This window comes from Muntiacus reevesi, chromosome 1, assembly GCF_963930625.1.
Source record: "Muntiacus reevesi chromosome 1, mMunRee1.1, whole genome shotgun sequence".
Taxonomy (NCBI): Eukaryota; Metazoa; Chordata; class Mammalia; order Artiodactyla; family Cervidae; genus Muntiacus; species Muntiacus reevesi.
In genome coordinates this window covers 64,649,391-64,670,326 of record NC_089249.1, presented here as the reverse complement: position 1 = coordinate 64,670,326, position 20,936 = coordinate 64,649,391, and the positions used below count along the sequence as shown (strand labels likewise).

Below are 20,936 nucleotides of genomic sequence, written 5' to 3'. Positions count from 1 at the left end.
GTTGTTTCTAAACTATCATTTTCCAAAACATTGAATTTTCATTTTGATTAAGCAGACATTTATTGAGTACCCCCTACATTCCAGACATTGTGTTGGTTACATAAAAAAATGAACATGATTTTGTGAAAGTGTTAGTTGCTCAGTCATGTCCAACTCTTTGTGACCCTATGTACTGTAGGTAGCCCACCAGGCTTCTCTGTCCAAGGGACTCCCCAGGCAAGAAAACTGGGGTGGGTTGCCATTCCCTTCTCCAGGGGGTCTTCCCACCCCAGGGATTGAACCTGGGTCTCTTGCACTGCAGGAAGATTCTTTACTGTTGGAGTGTGCCTGCCCTCTAAAAGTGGATGATGTCTGAGATATACATATACATACAAATGTGTATATATATATGAATATATGTACATATATATGCCATTAGTTAGAGATATTTTTGTGATGAATATATGTCAGGAATCTTGTCAGTTTTTGGATTTTACATTATCTAAAAAGATTGACTCCTTGTTTTGTGTAAAATCCTTACAGCTTGATTCTAGCTCCATAGGTATATTGATCTTCAACGTGTAGGAATGATGACAGTGATGATGATGATGATGATGGTGATGAATAAAAAGAAATTGACGATGTCCATGTTGTTGGACAGAGACCAGAGCAGGAAAAAAACCTACATTTGGGGACACTGCCTCTTGCGCCCATATTCTAAACTACTTGAATTATAAGAGGAATAATACCAATTTCTTATAAACCTGGGATATTTATTGAGGGAGATGAGTTTAGTGGTAGAAAGAGAGAGACTCACTCAACAGAACTCTCTGTGACCTTTTTAAGGCCCAGCAATGGGGGGATGGTGCTGGAGTGGATAAGTCACTTGCTAGGACTCAGGAGGCCCCCTCCTAGCCCTTTCTGATGCTGGCCTTTTTCTGGGAGGGGAGTTGCACTGCATGCAGGACCTTAGTTCCCTAACCAGGTATTGAACCCATGACCCCTGCACTGGGAGCTTGGAGTCTTAACCACTGGACTGCCTAGAAAGTCCCCAACTGGCTGTGACAGGAGCTAGATGGATGCCCTGGCCTCGGTCTTCCCAACCAAGACCCAAGCAGGCAAGTGGTTTGGAATAAGCGATTCTAAGGCCTCCTCCAGCTTTCAGGTGCCTCTGGCTCCATGAGTTTGCATCATCAGATGTATTTCCAGAGTGGTCAGTCTTTCAAGGAGCCTTGTGGCCACTGTGAGAACAGATTTGGTCGTCCTTAATTTCTGGGCTTAAAAGTGAAAATTCACATGAGCCAGTGTTTTTGAAGATGCCAGTTCTAGAAACTGCAACAATTGTGCTGACCAAACTCACTTTATGTAATAGTTTTAAACTCCTCTCTTCCATAACTGATCACTATCTTCTGAAGAGAGTGAAAATTCAGTAAACACAGTCCCTTCCTTGTAGGACAGTGCTGGGAACCCAGCTCATGCCCTACAAAACCCTTATTGATTTGAATCGACCTCAAACAGGAAGAATCCAGAGGAGCCGCCAGTGCAGTTCCTAGGAATGGCCGCAAGGGGCAGCATCTCCTTTACTGTGTAACTAGCAGCTCCAGACAAGTGGCAGCCTCTCACAAGGTTGGAAGGATCAAGTCAACCTGACGTCTCTCTATGTGTATGCATGTCCATATATGACATTTCAATAATGAGTACAATAATGACCAGGTTTTTCAGTCCTTCTCTGGGCAGGTGAGGCAGTGGCTACATTGAAACACAGTATTGGGTGGGTCATTCAGAGAGGGGTAACTCCAATACACTCTCAGGGCAGGGGCTGGCCTCACCATTTCAGGCTCATGGAGGCATAGGGAGGGGGCAGGAATGAAGAAGAGATAGTAAGACCCCTTCAGCACTGTGCACTGGAAACAGGGAGGTGACCTGACTGGGGCCTTCCCTGCAGGCCCCCAAGGCTCCCAGCATTAGGGCTTCTGCAGGCTGTACCATGGAGTATGGAAGGATTATGGACAACAGCCTCCATCTAACCCAGCCAGACAAAGCTGGCTGCTTGTTTTATTTTTGTGTGAATTTCAAGGTGACAAAGAATCTTTGATATCTGGGAGCAATGTCCTACGCATATGCAAGCAGCCTGTCACCCCAGGACTTTCCTTCTAAGATCCAACCTCCCATTCATTCAGCCCTTGGCTGTCACAGATCATTTAACTCTGGTGTTGCCCCATGGAATGAAACATGCAAACTTATTTCTCCCAGAGCCACTGAACTAACCTGGCTCACTCCACTTTTATCCAGAGAATAAACATCCCCATCCAGCCCCCATGACTGGTTAGTGCTCTTGTCCCATTTTACAAAATAGGAAGCAGGCTCAGTGCAGTGTAGGGACTTCTCCAAGGCCAAGTCCAGTCAGGGGGCAGCCTCACAGGGGGCTCCTAGTGGCCACAGCTTTAGCGTGTTGCCTAACACAGGTTCCAAGTCCAGAGGGTGGTCACAGGGGAAGATGATCCTCAGCAAAGAGAAGTTGTTGATATGTATTTGGTCAGAATGTTGGCTGATGAACCCACAAAGTCACAGAATCATAATGTGAGCACGTGAGGAGACCCCCCAAAAAAACTTAGTGTTTTTCAACTGCGTTTCTTGGGGATTTTCATCCCAGAAGATCTCTGTTCATTGTGTGTGGGGGGGGAGGTAGTATTCCCAGAGCACATGGGGCTCTAGACACCCCCTTCTCCATTCCACTTGACAGGGAGCAGCTCTTTCTGATTTATCTGATGGGCTTCTGCTTATATGCCTTGGGTTGATAAAAAGGTTTGAACATCATTGATATACTCCAGATGTTTCACTTTATAGGTGAGAAAAAGCAGACAAGGAGAGGCTCACCAAAGTCCATGTGGCTACTGTGTCCGTCTGTCATCAAGATGCTGGCCCCCAAAAAAGACAGTGGGGAAACAGGTGTCACAGTGGATATGGGGACTGGACTATCTTTGGTTGACTTGCTCTATTTGGGGATTGGCCTCCCAGGCTGAAGGATAGAACATGCAAATCTGTTTCTGGTGGGGACCACAACCACAGTGAAGGTTCATGGGCTCCTGGGAGGGTGTGGACAAGTTCCTCTTACAGCTACAATTAGATGAATAAGGGTAGGTGAACATGCAGGCTGGGAATCCATTGCTGGCTATGCTCTATGATACCAGAGCCTGTATTATGTCGGTAACATTGTCTATTTATAGCTGAGGGCAATGAGGCCTCCTGAGGGCTCTGGTTTCCTTCCAGTGATCCAGAATAATAGCCATCCTGTACGAGATACCACAGAAACACTCAATTATCTCATTGCAGTTCTACCTCATGTGAGTGCAGACCCTCTTTCCAGATGCCTTGGGCACATGGAAGATCATATAAGTCAGACCTGGGAATCAAACATGACTTTCATGAGTCTTAAATCTGATGTGATGTGGTAATACTCGATGGCCCATTCTCTTGGCTGAAATGCTCAGGCTTGAAAAATAGTGCTACTGTCCTTGAAAAATCATAAAGGAGGCTCAATAAGAGGGAATAGGAAGGGGTTTCATTCTCACAGTAAATGAACAGGAAGCATCAAGAAAAGAAGGTTCATTCCCAAATCTGAAAAGGAGAAATTCCCTGCACAGCCTTTAAAGTCTAAAAATGTGAACTGAGGGTTTCTTCCCACAAGAAGGAGAAAGCAAATCCATAACCAGCATCTCTGGAGCCCCGGAGGCAGCAGCACTTACCTCCTCACCATTCTGGCCCAGCTCTACCTTGGGGGGGAACAGAGAGAGGGAGCAGGGCGGTTTCCTTCTGGTTGGTTTACTGGCTGGTGTCTAGAGGGAAGGGCGACAGACAGACACACAGAAAAAGAGAGAGAGCTAATCAGGCAACAGGGAGGAAGAGGAAGGAATGGAAACTGGCTTTAGGAATGTTTAGGAATGTCTGATGGAGAAGAGAATGGAGTGAGGTTGCCTGTCTTTGCCAGTTAACTATAAAGTCACTCCAGTGTACTGTCTACCCATTCTGACTTTCAGCTTCTCCCAGTGATCTCCTGCTGGCATCCTCTTTTACTTGAGTTCATCAGACTGAAGCAACATTTCAAAATAATATCCAGCTAATAATATCCAGCTATGGATAACACTCATATCCAGCTTCTGAGCACTGCTAGAGCCTTCGATCAGTACTCTCTCCTTCACCCTTGATAACATGCCTACTGTATCTAGATATTATGGACGGGTTTTTCAGATGGAAAAATAAAACCGAAAACAACGCATCTAAAAAAGCATTCTCGTTTTCCCCAAGGGGCCATGATAAACCTCCCCCGACACTGGGGTGTCCTTCCCACATTCCACTTCTAAGGAGCTTCTCAGACTGTAGGACTAGAGAAAATCTGGCCCAGATTTCTCCAACACTACAAGGTCCCCTTTGACACTGTCCTTTCCACCAGGATTCTAGAATCCACTGCTAACCAGATCCCTTCCCTTTCTGATCCTTGCTTCCTATCTGAATGCACTTCCCTTTCAGTCCTTGCTTCCCAGTTCTCTGTTGAAATCTACCCGTGCTCTGAATTCCTAGGCTCAGGGGAGGAGCCTGGTGTGGGGACTTCTTTATTCTGCGCCAGCCCAGGCCTGGCACAGCTGTGCAAGTTCTCAATCTCCATCAGCGGAGGATGGAGGTGGACCAGGCTTCCAGAGCCCCATCTCGGACAGCAGGCCTTTCAACGCTCAGCCGCGTGTCCGCTCCCTCCTGGCCGAAGTATAAGCCTCACTCCGGTGAGGAAAGACCCTGCCCAGGCCCAGCGGCTTGGCGACATTCCTCACATTCAGAGAGACCCCTCTCTGATTTCGCTTCCTAATTTGGTAATCACTAAACCTCCTCCCTCCCTCTGCTCTGGGCCTGACCCAGACTTCCCCTTCCTGCAGTCCCCTCTCCGGAGAGGGGCTCTGATGCCGCCTGACTCACCTCCTTTGCAGCGGCTGCCTGCTCCCTGAACCGCCCAGCCAACTGGGCCACCGAGGGGGGCGCAGAGTCGTCCACAATGGCGCTGGTCTGTGCCGGCCGTTCCTGGCAAACCAAGGGGAAGCCAAAGTTAAGCAGCAAATATACACCTGGCACTGCTGAGCGTCAGCACGCGGGGCCACGCGAGGTGCCTGCTATGTGACAGTGAGGTCTTTCCCCAGCATTTTGTAATTGGCTTCTGCATCAGCTATTTTAAAAACTCAGTTCATCAACTGCATTTCCTATGAATATTTACAATGTCCTTGGCCCAGGGTGTGGCTCTGTTGATCTGGAAAGGAATTAAAGTTGCCCCGGGGGGTGGGCCGTGGAGGGCCCCGGGATCTGGGAGGCAGGACGAGGCTGGGCTCCTCATTCTACAAAGACCTGGCCTGCAGAGGGCTCTGTCAGAGACACTGTCTCCCCTTAGTCAAAGGGAGCTTTGAAAACTGGAGGCTGGCAAAATGCACTGGAGAGAGTCCAGTGCCTGATTGTATCTAGTGGGATGAGCAAATGCCCTGGATTGAACTTAAAAAAAAATTTTTTTTTAATTTGTGGCTGTGGGGGGTCTCGGAGAAGGCAATGGCACCCTACTCCAATACTCTTGCCTGGAAAATCCCATGAACGGAGGAGCCTGGTAGGCTGCAGTCCATGGGGTCACTAAGAATCAGACACGACTGAGCGACTTCACTTTCTCTTTTCACTTTCATGTATTGGAGAAGGAACTGGCAACCCACTCCAGTGTTCTTGCCTGGAGAATCCCAGCGACGGGGGAGCCTGGTGGGCTGCCGTCTGTGGGGTCGCACAGAGTCGGACACAACTGAAGTGACTTAGCAGCAGCAGCAGTGGGGGGTCTTTGTTGCTCCATTCGGATTTCTCTAGTTGTAGAGAGTGGAGGCTACTCTTAATTGTGGAGAGCAGGGGCTCCTCACTGTGGACTTCTCTTGTTGTGAAGCATGGGCTCTAGGCTGTGCAGACTCAGTAGTTGTGGTACAAGGGCTCAGTTGCCCTGAGGCTTGTGGGACCTTCCTGTACCAGGGACCAAACGCATGTTCCCTGCATTGGCAGGCGAATTCTTAACCACCAGGGAAGTCCTGGATTGAACTTTTGACAAGTACTTTTGTATCTTATTTCTCCTACTTGATTGAGTGCTTTGGTCATAGAAATGCTCAGAAAATATTTGTTGAACTAATAAACAACATGAAAGTCAAGTAGCATGGCAGATGAGAACCAGACTATCTGGATTTGACCACTGAGTTGCTCCATCTCCTTAGCTCAGTGACCTTGGGCAAATCCCTTCCTCCTCTGCGCCTCGGGTAACAGTAGCACGTTGTTCACATGGTGGTGCTGCAGATCAAATGATTTACTATGTATCTAAAGTGTGGGGACAAGGCCTAGGACATAAGAGCTTCAGAAGCGTTGTTTCTACTACTTCTAAGAACCCTTGTGATGACCTCAGTGAACCACGGTCACTGTTCACTCTCATGTGCCTCTTGTCACCAAGACTCATTTGATGAGTCAGCAAGCCCTGGAAACAGACGCTTCACTTCTGCCTTATTACACATGGCCTACAAAATCACCTGACTTTCATAATGTTTTTTAAATGTCCAGTCTTAGAGACATTCAGCTTTGATTTTTGATGACCATGATGATGGCATATTGCACCCAGGCTGCAAACCTCTCCACTCTACCGGCTCATGTCTAGCTTGAAACTGAGAGAATCTGGGTAGCAGTTGCCCAACAAAGTACATCTCTGTCTTTCCATGGAGCTCATGGCCTACAAACACCAAGCATGCTCCAGCTGCAAACTTGCATTCCTATATATGCCCCTCCACACACACATCCACATGCATGTGCACACACACATACGCTCACATACATGTCCTACACCCTCCTTTTTGTGCTGAAAGTGTCTCTGAGCTTTCTTATTTGAGCGCTCCCTCTGAAGGAAATATCACTGGTCATACCATGACGTTGTCCCACTGGAGCAGGAGGGGCAACCACCTGCCCCACACTGACCTCAGGTGAAGCTGAGTAAGTGTGGGCAAAACTTTGAGAAGAGGGCTTTGCAAAGAGATAGGAAAGAACTGCTGGGACACGGGTCTTCTGATCTGTGAACAGGCTGTTCTAGACGAAAAGGCAGGTCCCTGCTATAAGTCAGGTTTATCCCCATTTCAGCCTAAATATCAAATACTGATTTCAAAAAAAGATGTTAAGGATTCACCTCTCTTCAAGATGCCAGAATTCCCCCCCAGCGCTGGAGAAGGGGTGGGGAGCCTCAGTGCCCGCCCTGACGTGTGCCCCACACTGGCCAATCCAGGCCTGGTCAGAGGTGAACATCATGTCCTCCCGGAACAATGGAGCGGCTCCAGGGACAGCGCAATTTATTAATTGAGCTGCTCTTGGCAAAAATGCTGGGCCCATCCGTCTGTCTCAGTCGCTCTGTCTGTTGCTATTTACTGCTCGCCGCCTGCTGACAGTGCACTTTACCTCAGCCCCGAAGGCGCCAATCACGGGCGGTGCAGGAAGAAACATTCCAGATAAAAATAGAGCTGAGCAGGAATCTGAAACTCCTCCCCAACTTCCCTGTCTTGAAACCGGGCTTGGCAAGGGGTGAGAGAACGACAAGCCTTCTGGAAGGACTTAGGACTTAAAAGCCAGGTTGAAGGAAAGATTATGATACGTCTGAATTTGCTTTCCTGGAGCCCAGTGAATGGGTTTTCTTTAGAATGTCTATGGACTCCAGAGCTTGTTGAAGCCTGGCACATCCACTCACCACCAGCACCTCTCCAAATGCTGCTTCTCATTCTGTGTTGTGGAAGAGTGATTGATTGTTGCCTTCTCTCAGTTGGGCAGAAGGCCAGAGAGGGCCAGTAACTTAGCCAGAGTCACACAGGAGATGCCAGACAGAATAATCTGGGAAACACTTTAATAATCCAACAACGCACGTCAGTTAAATAGCCTAGTTTGTGAAGCTGCTTTGAAAACTGTAAAGTGATATATAAATGGCAAATCTATTAGAAGCCTCTGGGTTCCACGGGTACAAAGGGACAGCATGGCTTTGGGGATGGTCAGGCACTGTGGTTTAGCCTGCTTGAGGCTTTGCCTGGATTTCTGCCTTGCGCTTCTGGCAGGTGCCGCTACCGACCTCTTCCAGTGGTTCAACGTCACACCACCTTGGCCCCAGGCAGGTGAGTGACATTTCTTCCCCTCTCCCTCTCCTCTCTCTCAGCCCTGAGGCTGGTTTGGGAAGGTGCCTGCCTTGACTGTTCTTAGATCTGAGCATGACTTTAGTGAACCTGCCCAGTCCCCAACTTTCCCGGGAGCCCCCCACCACCGAAGCAGCCTTCCTTCTCCGTTCCAGAGTTATCCATTAAGTACTGAACAGAGTCAGGAACATAGAAAGTTGTCCTCCAAGGGTGCCTTCCTCCCACCTCCCATCCAGTCCAGCTTGTGGTGTCCGTGTCTGGGCCCCTGCTCCCAGAGTCGCTGACACCCTCAACTCCACCTGCACCCACCTCCAGGTCTTGGTCACGGTTTGACCTCTGTGGACCCTTTCTTCTTGGGACCAATCTCCATGTCTTATTTTCTGAACCCACTCCCACACGCGACCTGCTTTAGTTGACACTCATGCTTACAGACTGCAGCCCCCAGCCCACCTTGCTGGGCCCAGCGCCTGCTGACCAAGCCCTTATGCCACTGTTCCGCCTGGCTCTGCCGGCAAGCTTGGAAACCACTCCTGTGGTTCCCTCAACTCTGCCGAGGCCAGAAGAAAACCACCTCTGGAGTTTACTTTCTGTTTCTATGGGACTTTCTTCAGAGAACGGAGGAGCCCGTGTGTCTGGACAGCACGGAACTTCCCCCTCACTGTTGCCGTGATGAATAAATACAATCTGGATGCTGCCAACCATTCACACAGTGGAAGCTTTGTGTACAGGCCCAAATCAGACCCTGCCCTGGGGCCCATTTCCCACCCTCCTCCTCGGCCCAGGTGTACGTTTCTACCAGTCTGTGGTCCACGGTTTAGGGTCACAAGGCACCAGGGGAGGCCTCGTCTATAGTTCGGGGGAGAGTCAGTGAGGGGGTCTGCCTGGGGCTTGAGGAACACCTGCTGTTAGCTAAAAGGAAGGTTGTCTTGCTCACCAGAAACAGGATAAATGAGCCAGAGCCTCAAAACATAAGGTATGCTCGCTTCTTTGCTCTTTTAGAACTGCAGTGGATCTTCAGGTCACTCAACCCCTTCCAACTTAAACCTTCATTTTAAAAGGATCAACAGACAGTCCCTTTGGGAATGCCGCAGTGATTCCTTTGTTTTTTTTTATGCTTACCTTACCCTGAACTCTTCAATTCACCAGTGTTTAACCATTACCACTTGGGAATGATTGAAAGGACAATGGACTAGGAACCAGGTTAGTCAGTTTGATGTACCTGCCTTACTTAGAGCAGCTGCTATGTGGGAGGCAGTGTTCTTACAGCACTTGATATATTTTTCTATCATTCTCACAACACCTCTTCTAGAACAGAAAATGGCCCAGAGTTGCTAACTCATTCTTCAAGTTAGTAAGTGCTGCATCATCTGGATTCCAAAGATCTCTTTCCACACAGACTTGCTTTGTTAACTCTAGACCTTCTCTTCAAGAGTTGTCTTACTGAGTGTCTCATCAGCAAACATCACTGTCCTGAGACCTGGGCTGAAGCAGTGAACAAGACAGTGTTCTTCCCTTAAGGAGTGGCTACTCCAGCAAGGGGCGCAGAGAATAAACACAAAGTATATAAACAAGTAAGAGAAATTAAGTGCATGGAAAAGAGAAAATAGGATGCTTTGCCTATGGGGCTGTGAGCAGACATCTCTGAGGAGGAGCCATCTGAATTTCCAGGTGGGAAAAAGGTGGAAAGAAAACTGTTCTGAGCAGAAAGCACAGAGAGGAACAAAGGGTGAGGGACAGAGAAGAGAAGTGTGGCAGGGACCTATCGCATCCAAAATACTTGAGGGGACATAAAGGATGAGAGGCAGTCTGGGGCCCACTGCATGAGGCCTTGAGGATCATAGCAAGCAGTTTGTATCAGTATTTTATTCTGAATGAATGGAACACGATTTGGAGGGTTTTGAGGAGAGATGTGACCTGAATTATACATCAAAAGGCTGTCTGTAGAGAATGGATGACAGTGGAAGCAGAGGGGCCAGGAGGAAGGTTCTGGCAGTGGTACAGCTGAGAAGTGATGGTGGAATGGACCAGGATTGTAGCAGCAGGTGGTAAAAGGGGTGGATCTGAAGGTAAGATGGCTGGGAATTATTGATGTGCTGGGTGTGGGAAGTGAGAGAAAAAGGGCAATCAAGGATGACTCCCAGGTGTTTGACTTGGACAACAGGATGCATGGGATATTTTTTCCTGGGTTGGGGAGGGTTTGTTGGAGAAAGATGTGGGTAGGGGAAGGTAGGGGCTCAATAGTTCTTCCTTGGTCATGAACATTTGAAATATCTATTAGATATCCACGTGGAGACGCAGGGTGGGACTTAAATATACACCCAAGTCTTAAATTCAGAGGAGGTTTCCAGGCTGGAAACAAAACTTTGAGAGTCAGTAGATAGTGATAGTATCTGAAGTCACTGAACTAAATAAAATCAGAAGATATAGAGAAGAGGTCTAAATATAGAGACAGTCTCTGGAGAAGAGGTCCAGAGACTGAACTCCTTATTAGCATTGAGCTACCTTTCACTCAGAAAGGTGATGGGACTTCTCTTCTTATTCCAGGAGGAGCCTTGCAGACATTTTGGTGCAGACCGCAGACAGGCTGGGTTGAGGACAGAGTTCTTTGGCTTGGGTGAGAGAGGATCAGAAGCCCTGAAATGCCATTAGAAGAGAAAGTCTTGTGTCCTGCCTTCATGCTGTTGGGCCAAACATTCATCACTTCTTGGGCATCTGTAGACACTGCACAATGCACCGGAATAGCAGTGACTGGGGAGGTGGGGGTTGAAGGGCTGGAGAGCAGGTGAAGAAGAAGAACCACAACAACTGGACAAGGCAGAAGAAGAGAAACTGGTGCACAGGAATGCTGGTCCACTATTTCACATTAAGACCACAAGTCTTCCAAATTTTCCCTACCTCCCCCCTTGTGAGCTTTAAGAATTTGAAAATGGCAAGTCCTTAGCCTCTGAAGTTCTATCCCAGGGAAAAACCCAGGGAGGATGCCCAGCTCACACAAAGGGTCCACAGGCCATTCCCCGGGGACTGCGTCACTCCATGGGACCTCCAGGGCTTTCCCCTGCCTCCCAGGATGTGGTGCTACAGCCCAGGGGCCTGGACAGGGTTAAGCAACCCTGAGTCAGTGGACATCAGCCTGACTGCTTCAGTGGTTTTGGAAGCAGGGTAGCTCACAGCCTAAGGGGCCTGGCCAGCCACCCAGGTGGGGTCAGTGAGCTTGGTGGTGGTGGCACAGGCAGGGTTAGTCCAGGCACATTCCCAAGTGACAGCAAGGACAACAAAGAAATGGAAGGGAACCATTCATTCTGAATGTCATGATGGTCTAGGACCTTATCGATGCAATCAGGGAGATAATGTATGTGAAATTTCTCTGTGAAACCTGTCAATCATTGCACAAGCATAAGGATAAAAGTGTATTTTGAGTCTTGTGGGGTTGGGGATGTGCAGGGATGACATGACAGGAGCAGAAAGAATAGCTAATTCAGAGGTAAATCGAGTCTTGTCTCTGACACATATTGGGGGTAGATCTTTCTGAGCCTCAGGATCCTTGTTGGTAAGTGAGGTTATTAACATCCACTGGCCTTTCCTCCAGCCCAAACTGCCATCAGCTGGCCACTGTGTGTGCGTGCATGCTAAGCTGCTTCAGTCGTGTCCAACTCCCTGCAACCCTATGAACTGTAGCCTGCCGGGCTCCTGTCCGTGGAGATTCTCCAGCAAGAATACTGGAGTGGGTTGCCATGTTCTCCTCCAGGGAATCTTCCTGACCTAGGGGTCAAACCCTCCTCTCTTGCATCTCCTGAATTGGCAGGCAGGTTCTTTACCACTAGCACCACCTGGGAAGCCCAGTTGCCCTCTGCTCCAAACCGAACTGCAACATGTGCCTGATGTCTGGAGCCTGCACCACCCTCCCTCCACTAGCAGCAGGAGGTAGCCAATATCCCCAGAGTCCCTGCAAGATTCACAATCAGCCCAGTATACAAGAGGCAGAGCGTACAGATCACAGGTGATGGTGTTGTGTGAGGGGCAGTAGAGCATACAGCTCAGGCTTCAATCCAGATTGTCTGGGCTCAAATCCAGGCTCTGCATATACTCTGCATACACTGTGGCCTTGAACAAGTTACCTAACTTCTCTGTGCCTCAGTTTCCACCTGTAAAATGGGGAGAAAACACTGAGGGAAGTCCAGGGTTGTCATCTAGTCTACCCTTGCCCTTCCATTCTCTCTGGGGCACAGGTCTCCCAGAGGGAACCCCAGCCAGCTAAGATATGCTCCTTGCTGCTTTCTGCCATTTTTAGTTCATAAGTGGGCAGTCATGAGTTGGTCATTGGCGGTCTACACTTAACAGATACTTAACAAGACAGACGGTTAACAGACACTCCTTTCCTGAGTTTTCAAACCATCCCTGAGAAACTGATGTGCATACTAGCTAGCAATTAAGAAAAAATAAAGCTGACTGTAATTTTATGGCCTTTAGGGTCATGACCTAGGTCATGTCCCCTCTTCCTTCTCTCCTTCTTCTTCTGATTATGATTATTGCTATTATTTTATATGCTCTCCTACCACCTTAGGCAAGGAGCTCTCAGAGGCTTGACAGTAAGGACACACTAAGTCCTGAGTATGGTTTTGGAGCTGCCCTATCTTGTGTGACCTTGGTCAAGACACATGAGGTAGTGAAACCTCAGCTTCCTCATCTAGGGTGGGAAAAGCGCCTGCCTTGACTTCATCTGGGGATAGTTGTGAGGCTCTCGGGATGCAGTGACTGACAGCACACTGGAGAAGAGACGCACAGAGATGCACAGGATGGACACTGTGTACACCCAGAGTTCATGGCCTACTAAGGAACAGGGGCGACTAAGCAAGTATTTAAACTATGGTCAGGGTCAGGGCCTTCCCTGGTGATCCAGTGGCTAAGACTGCACTCCCAACGCAGAGGGCCTGAGTTCAACCCCTGGTCAGGGAACTAGATCCCACATGCTGCAACAAAGAGTTCACACACCACAACTAAGACCTGGTGCAATCAATCAATAAATAATTTTTTTAAAGTATGATGGGTCAGCCAGTGCAGAAGGCAGAATAGCCCCCAAAGATGTCTACATCCTAGTCGTGGAACCTGTGGTTGTGTTAGGTTACATGCCAAAGGGTGCAGGTGGAATTAAGGTTGTTAATCAGCTGACCTTAAAGTGGTACACTCCTCTGGATTATCTAAGTGGGCCCAATGCAATCCAAAGTGCTCTTAAAAGTAGGAGAGGAGGGCAGAGGACTCAGTGTCAGAGTGATGGGATGTGAGAAAGACTTGACCTAATATTGCTGGCTTTGATGATGGATGAAGAGGCCACATGCCGAAATGCAGGTACCTCTAGAAGCTGGGAAAGGCAAGTCTCCAGAAGAAAGGCAGCCCAGCCAAGACCTTGATTCTAGTCCCAGTGAGATCTGTTTTGAACTTCTGACCTCCAGAACTATAAATTTATGTTGTTTTGGCTGCAAAGTTTGTGGTCATTTATTGCATCAGCCACATGGAAGTAAAACAGGCAGTAAGTACCTGCTGACCCACCATGGGCTCTGAGGTCTGGGGACATGGTGCTGAAGAAGAGAGTCCTCAAGTTCATATTCTTGCTGGAGTTCACATTCCAGGGGAGACAGGCGGTGACCCAGTAAGCGAGTACGTGTTGGTGCCCTGAGTGGTCGGTCACAGAAGGCTTCCCCAAGGAGGAGCAGAGGGAGGCGATATTGAGTTCAGGATGTTGTGACTGGAGGACAGGGTGAAAAGCATAACAGGGGCACCCAATCTGGCTAGAGGTATCCAGGAGGGCTTCTAGAAGGAAGCCCCAACCTGGACAAATGTGAAGGGTGGGCAGAGTTAGTCACTCTTCTGCTGAGGGAGCCACGTGTGAAGGATGCAAGGCTGGGGCTCCTCACTGAACTACCAGAAGTCCCTAAGCCTGGTTCATGACATGTGGCCTGAGGGGAAGATGAGGCTGTAGAGGAAACAGAGGCCAGAGCAGACAGGGGCCTCTACGCAGAACCCTGTTCTCAGGGCCATGCTAAGTCACTGGAAGGTTTTCAGAAAAAGAGTAAAACAGAGGGTCCTCTAAAATAAATGGATTTATCTTGATGGTCCCTTTGCTGCAGTGTGAGAAATGGATGGGCCGTTGCCATCGCCATGAAAGGTATATTTATTATTTGACTGCACTGGGTCTTAGTTGTGGCACATGGGATTGACCTTCGTCAGGATCTTAACTGCAGCATCTGGGATCTAGTTCCCTGACTGTGGAACGAACCCAGGGCCCCTGCTTTGGGAGAACAGAGTCTTAACCACTGGACCACCAGGGAAGTCCAGCCAAAAAGGTTTTGATGAATAGGAATCTCTGGTCACTGATTTACAATTGCTAGCTGTGTTGGATCATTATGACAACTTCTTGCAAATCTGCAAATCTTCAGCAGAAGTTCTACTGAAAGTGGCAGCTTGTGGTATTTGTGGGTGCTTTTTAAAGGTGGTAGAGTGAGAATTGGAGAAGGCAATGGCACCCCACTCCAGTACTCTTGCCTGGAAAAGCCCACGGACGGAGGAGCCTGGTAGGTTGCAGTTCATGGGGTCGCAAAGAGTCAGACACGACTGAGCGACTTCACTTTCACTTTTCACTTTCATGCATTGGAGAAGGAAATGGCAACCCACTCCAGTGTTCTTGCCTGGAGAATCCCAGGGACGGGGGAGCCTGGTGGGCTGCCATTTACGGGGTCGCACAGACTCGGACACGACTGAAGCGACCTAGCAGCAGTAGTAGCAGAGTGAGAATCTAGCATCTATGGCCCACAGCTGGTAAAGAAATGCCTTCAAGAGGCAGAGTTTATTGATTCAACCACTAGTAGATAATGAGCCCTACACATGCCAGGGATTCAGAGTGTTTAGGTCTCCTAGGCTTACAGGAAAACGGAGAGCAAGGATTCAGTAGTGGCAGAAAACTGGGACCAAGATCAGATAAATTCATCTAGGAATTAGAAACTCTCTCAAGGATGATTAAGACATAGAGTTGGAGCCAACACTGTAGATCTCAAGAGTATAAGATCAGACAGAATGGTGCCCTGAACTAGGGGAGGGTCCATGGAGCTGAAGAACATTAACAGGAACTTAAAAGCAACTTAGGAAAAAGGACTGTCTGGAACTAGTGACTGCCCAGGTAGGTGCAGAGAGGAGTCAAGATGCTGCCCAGGCTTCTGGCTCTGTCTGCTGGGTGGACAGGGGTGCCACCCACAGAGATGGTGAGCCCCAACGAGAGCAGGGCTAGGAGGAAAGAGGCAAGAGGTGGCTAGAGAAGGAAAAGGTCCCCAGAAGGGGAGAGTGATCAGAGCAGAGGGTCCAGGATGGATCCTTGAAAGCTTGGAATTTTTGGAGTCAGATGAACCTGGGTTTGAAACTTGGCTCCTGTTACAAAGTGATGGCTTAGCTCGAAGACAGGCTGGGTGAGTGGAGGCTAGAAAGGAGATGGAGAGGGCCCTGGGATGAAGAGGAGGAAGCAATGACTTTGTGGTTCAGGCTGGGTGCCTGCACCACCAAAGTTGTCTTCTCCTTCCAACTGTGGGTGTGCAGTGAGGGAAAATCAAATTCAACCTTGTGAGCCTGGCAGCCTCAGAGCAGTTAGCTATTTTTTTTTTTTTTCTTTTTTCTTTTTTCTTTTTAGGGGAAAGGGGAAGAGTGTGAAAGAAATGCCTACATAGCTAGCTTAAGTGATTCAGGGGGATTCACAGCCTAGGCCAACAGGTAAATCTACAGTCCATCTGCTCTTCAAAGAGAATTCAGAGACTCCTGTCACATGCTCTCCGTGTTGGTTAGTTCCCTAATAAGCCTGATTTTGCTGACAGTCCCTCTGACTCCTGGGGTTTGCTGCAGACACCTGGAGGCCTCCTAATAATATCCTTCACGGGCGACCATTTCTGCTTCCCAAGTGGGAGTGACGTGTGAGTGAATCCTGAGGACTGGGACATTTGTCCTTCATGTCCCAATAGAAAGCCCAAGCATACCTTCTAAGATTAGAACAAGTTGCTCAAGGACAAGGGCCTGCCTCCCAGTTAGCTGTAGCCTCTCCTATTACAGCGGTTCCTCTTCCTTCCCTCCCCTTCTCCCTTGCAGTCTGGAGCTGCACTCTTAGCAGGATGTCTCTTGGGATGCTCTGTGGGTTGGGTCACCCTAGGCAGGGTGTGGTCCTGGGTTCTAGGCTTCTTTTTGTGTTACCACATCTTGGATTCATTCATTCATCATTCTTCCTGTACTCCAGGATATAGCAATGAACAAGATGATGCAGGTCTTTTCATAATGGAAGTTGCAGTCTAATGAGGGCAACTGTTCAGCAACCATCATTATTTTTACTCCAGTTTATTGTTTCTTAGGATGATAAACATTGCAGAGGGAAAGGACTAGGAAAGTAAGTGATAAGGGGATCTGACCCAAAGACATGATGTTTAAACTGAGGTCTGAAAGATAAGAAGTGATCCAAGCAGCGTGTGTGTGATAAGGAAGGGATGGGCATAGCCAAGGGCATTCCAAGGAGAGTTTACCCAAAGGCCTGGAAGTGAGAAGAGCATGATGTGTTTGAGGAAATAAAAGAAGGCAATGTATAGAACTCAGTTCAGTTCAGTTGCTTAGTTGTGCCTGACTCTTTGTGACCCCATGGACTGCAGCATGCCAGGCTTCCCTGTCTATCACCAACTCCCAGAGCTTACTCAAACTCATGTCCATCGAGTTGGTGATGCCATCCAACCATCTCATCCTCTGTCATCTGCTTCTCCTCTTGCCTTCAGTCTTTCCCAGCATCAGGGTCTTTTCCAGTGAGTCAATTCTTTGCATCAGGTGGCCAAACTACTGGGGTTTCAGCTTCAGCATCAGTCCTTCCAATGAATATTCAGGACTGATTTCCTTTAGAATGGACTGGCTGGATCTCCTTGCAGTCCAAGGGACTCTCAAGAGTCTTCTCCAACACTGCAGTTCAAAAGCATCAATTTTTCAGTTCTCAGCTTTCTTTATAGTCCAGGTCTAACATCCACACATGACTCCTGGTAAAACCATAACTTTGACAAGACGGATCTTTGTCAGCAAAGTATAGTGTCTCTGCTTTTTAATATGCTGTCTAGGTTGGTCATAACTTTTCCTCCAAGGAGCAAGCATCTTTTAATTTCATGGCTGCAGTCATCATCTGCAGTGATTTTGAAGCCCCTCAAAATAAAGTCTCTCACTGTTTCCACTCTTTTTCCATCTATTTGCCATGAAGTGATGGGACCAGATGCCACGATCTTAGTATTCTGAATGTTGAGCTTTAAGCCAATTTTTTCACTCTCCTCTTTCAGTTTCATCAAGAGGCTCTTTAGTTCTTCTTTGCTTTCTGCCATAATGTGGTGTTATCTGCATATCTGAGGTTATTGGTATTTCTCCCAATCTTGATTCCAGCTTGTGCTTCATTCAGCCTGGCATTTCACGTGATGTGCTCTGCATCTAAATTAAATAAGCAGGGTGACAATAAACAGCCTTGACATACTCCTTTTCCCATTTGTAGCCAGTCGGTTGTTCCATGTCCAGTTCTAACTGTTGCTTCTTGATCTGCATACAGGTTTCTCAGGAGGCAGTCAGGTGGTCTGGTATTCCATTTCTTTAAGAATTTTCCACAGTTGTTGTGATTCACACAGTGGATCAAAAGGCTTATCAAATACCCATGGTTTTGCAAGCTTGTTTCTTTCTGCCTTAAGCACAGAAACCATGTGTTATTCATGTCCCCACCCCCTAGTCCATTACCATATTCAGTGCTCAATAAATAATGCCAAACGAATGAATGAATGAATAAATGAATGATGCATCAGTAAACCAACACCAGTGGGCTGACACTGTGAGGGCTTGATAAACATAGAACAGAGCCTCAAGGTAAAAATGGACACACTGTGTCAGCCAGGCTTGGCTCTGGGCACACCAGGCTTGAATATTTTCATTAAGGTTCACTGAGCTGAGCCAAGGTCATTGGAATAGTGTAACTAGAGGGCAAAGAATGAGACCTTCCCTGATGAATCCAACACTTAAAAATCTGAGCCTCCAGTTTCTACTTGGAGCGAAGGAACGCATTAAAATTTCATATTTCCCATCCCTGGGTATAAGCTGTGTTCGCTTTTATTAACTCAATCTATCCTAAAATACGACATATCTAAAAAATACTTAAAATATGTCTATTTCTTTATGTAGCGTGGTTGAATCTTTCTGTTGGCTATTGACTTTCAGACACATTTCATCAAGGAGTCACTGAGGCATGGGTGGAAGGCATAGGTCTCCTATCAGTGTAGAATGGTACCTGCCCAGGCTGTGAAGTCCACATCTCTGCTCTGATGTGGATTTCACATAGCTGTAGCTGTCCTCAGACACTAAGGCTGTTCTCCCCAACCTTGCTGCCCAGGGATGGTCCAGGCAGGAATCCATAATGTTTGGTATATCAAAGAGGCCCCACGCAAAGGACAAGAAATGTTCTACCTGCCTTAGAAACTGACTCATTGGGATGAGGCCAAAAGGGTCTTGAAGCAGAGAGAAGAAAACCACCAGGCTGAGTTAAGTTGCTTTACTTGAAAAGTCTATTGGATTTTATAGGGCAAAACAGCTGACTGGGAAAGGCAGGGCTGGGGTGTTGACATTCAGCTTGCAGATGGCCTGATCTCTCTCTTCCACCGGTCTTCCCTCTGCCTGCTCCCTTTGGGCCTGGGACTGATTCATATTTGGGAGTGTCCCCTAAAGTCACTGACTGAGGGTCAAGGGTCAGGAGTCTCACAGGAGTCCAGACCTGCTGGGCTGCTCAGGCTTGCTCTGTGTCCAGCAGCATCCCCATACCGAGCGATTCTGTGTACACCCACTACCACGAATCAAACGGCTCTCTTTCGAAAGCCATTTCTAAAGAATTGTGAATTAGTTTGGTTTTGAATTAGTAATAGTGGCCTTTTGCATTGTATGTTCTTAACAATAATAAAGCAGATAACTTATTGAAAGCTTATTGTGCTGAACATGAAAAGATGTTCAGTAATTATTAGAGAGATGCAAATCAAAACTACAATGAGATGTCACCTCACACCAGTCAAAATGGCTCTCATCAAAACATCCACAAACAACAAATGCTGGAGAGCGTGTGGAGAGAAGGGAACCCTCCTGCCTGTTGGTGTGAATGAAAATTGGCTCAACCATTATGGAGAACAGTATGGAAATTCTCTGAAAAACTAAAAACAAAGCTACCATATGACCCTGCAATCCCATTCCTGGGTACATAACCAAAGAAAAGCATGGTTCAAAAGGATTCATACACCCTAATATTCACTGCAGCGCTGTTTAAAATAGCCAAGACTGGAAGCAACCTAAATATCCATCAAAAGAGGAATGAATAAAGATGTGGTATATATATATATACCCATATATATACACACAATGGAATTTAGCTGAGTCATCAAAAAAAAATGAAATAATGCTATTTGCAGCAACATGGATAGACCTAGAAATTAGCATACTGAAAGAAGTAAGTCAGAGAGAAGCAGAAACATCATGTGACATCCCTTATATGGGGAATCTAAAAAGACATGATACAAATTTTACAGAACAGAAACTGACTCTCAGACTTAGAGAATGAACTTATGGATGTTGGGGGAAGAATGGGGGGAAGGATAGTTAGAGAGTTTGGGATGGACAGATACATACTGCTTTATTTATTTTTAACTTTTCATTTTCTACTGGGATATGGACAGAGGAACCTGGTGGGCTACAGTCCATGGAGTCGCAAAGAGTTGGGCACAGCTGGGTAACTAAACAACAGCAACATCCATGATAACAATGTTGTGATGGTTTCAGGTGGTCAGCGAAGGGACTCAGCCATCCAGATATATGCATCCATGCTCCTCCAAACTCCCCTCCCGGCAAGGCTGCCGCATAACCTTGAACAAAGTTCCCTGTGCTATACAGTGGGTACTGGTTGGTTATCCAGTATGATTCCATATACATAACACTCTTCAAAAGGCAACGCTATAATGACAGAAAGCAACTCATTGATTGCCTGAGACCAAGGATAGGGGCAGGGGGTTGACTATAAAGGGTACAAGGGAACTTTTGAAGTGAAAGAAACAATCTATATTTTGATTGTGATCTGTATCTGTCAATGCTCATCAAATTTTACTTCTAAAATAGGTGAATTTTATTTTGTGTAAATTTTATCTCATAAATGTGATAAACAGCTTTTGAAATAAAAAACACATGCTCAAAAAATAAAAGAAAAAAAGACTGAGGCACACTCCCTCTGCATGAGGTCTTCTTTCATTTGCCCTGGGGGTAGGGGACTTGGCTTAGTTCCAGGGTGCCAGCCCCATCGACCTCAAAGTGTTGGCAAGAAGGCACCAAGGCCCCAGGGAGGCTGGCAGCCTCTTGCAGCTGCGACGAACAGGCCACGTCCAGCCATTCCTGCCCCAGGGCAGCCACCAGCACTCTGGAAGCAAGAATGGTGATGTGAGCACAGAATTCGGCACTTGACAAGTTCAGGTATGAATATAATTTATGGGTTGTTGGGTTGCAGGCAACTGACTTAACTACTCAGAGTCTCACCTGTAGAATGTGGCTAATAACACCCCCTCCAGAGTCATGACAATACTAAGAGATAGTGTTTGATAGTTTGGAAAGATCCTCTGGAGTAGGAAATGGCAACCCACTCTAGTACTGTTACTTGAAAAATTCCACAGACAGAGGAGTCTGGTGGGCTACAGTCCA

At 47.4% G+C, this 20,936-nt stretch overlaps 1 protein-coding gene and 1 non-coding gene across 4 annotated transcripts in view; both read right to left on the bottom strand.

Moving 5' to 3' along the window:
- The window catches only part of RCSD1 (RCSD domain containing 1), a 72,720-nt gene that overhangs the window by 15,825 nt on the left and 35,959 nt on the right, over nucleotides 1-20,936 (bottom strand). For 2 of the 3 annotated variants that reach the window (XM_065946317.1, XM_065946320.1), the window contains exons 2-3: nucleotides 4,945-5,046; nucleotides 3,726-3,815 (exon numbers count right to left, since the gene is read on the bottom strand). In XM_065946317.1, the coding sequence (XP_065802389.1) occupies nucleotides 3,726-3,815; nucleotides 4,945-5,046 (192 nt within the window). The remainder of the gene's footprint in view (nucleotides 1-3,725; nucleotides 3,816-4,944; nucleotides 5,047-20,936) is intronic. The other variant, XM_065946321.1, reaches the window with a different exon arrangement.
- Nucleotides 14,437-14,509, bottom strand: TRNAG-CCC (transfer RNA glycine (anticodon CCC)). Its single transcript has one exon. It is a non-coding gene; the product is annotated as a tRNA-Gly (tRNA).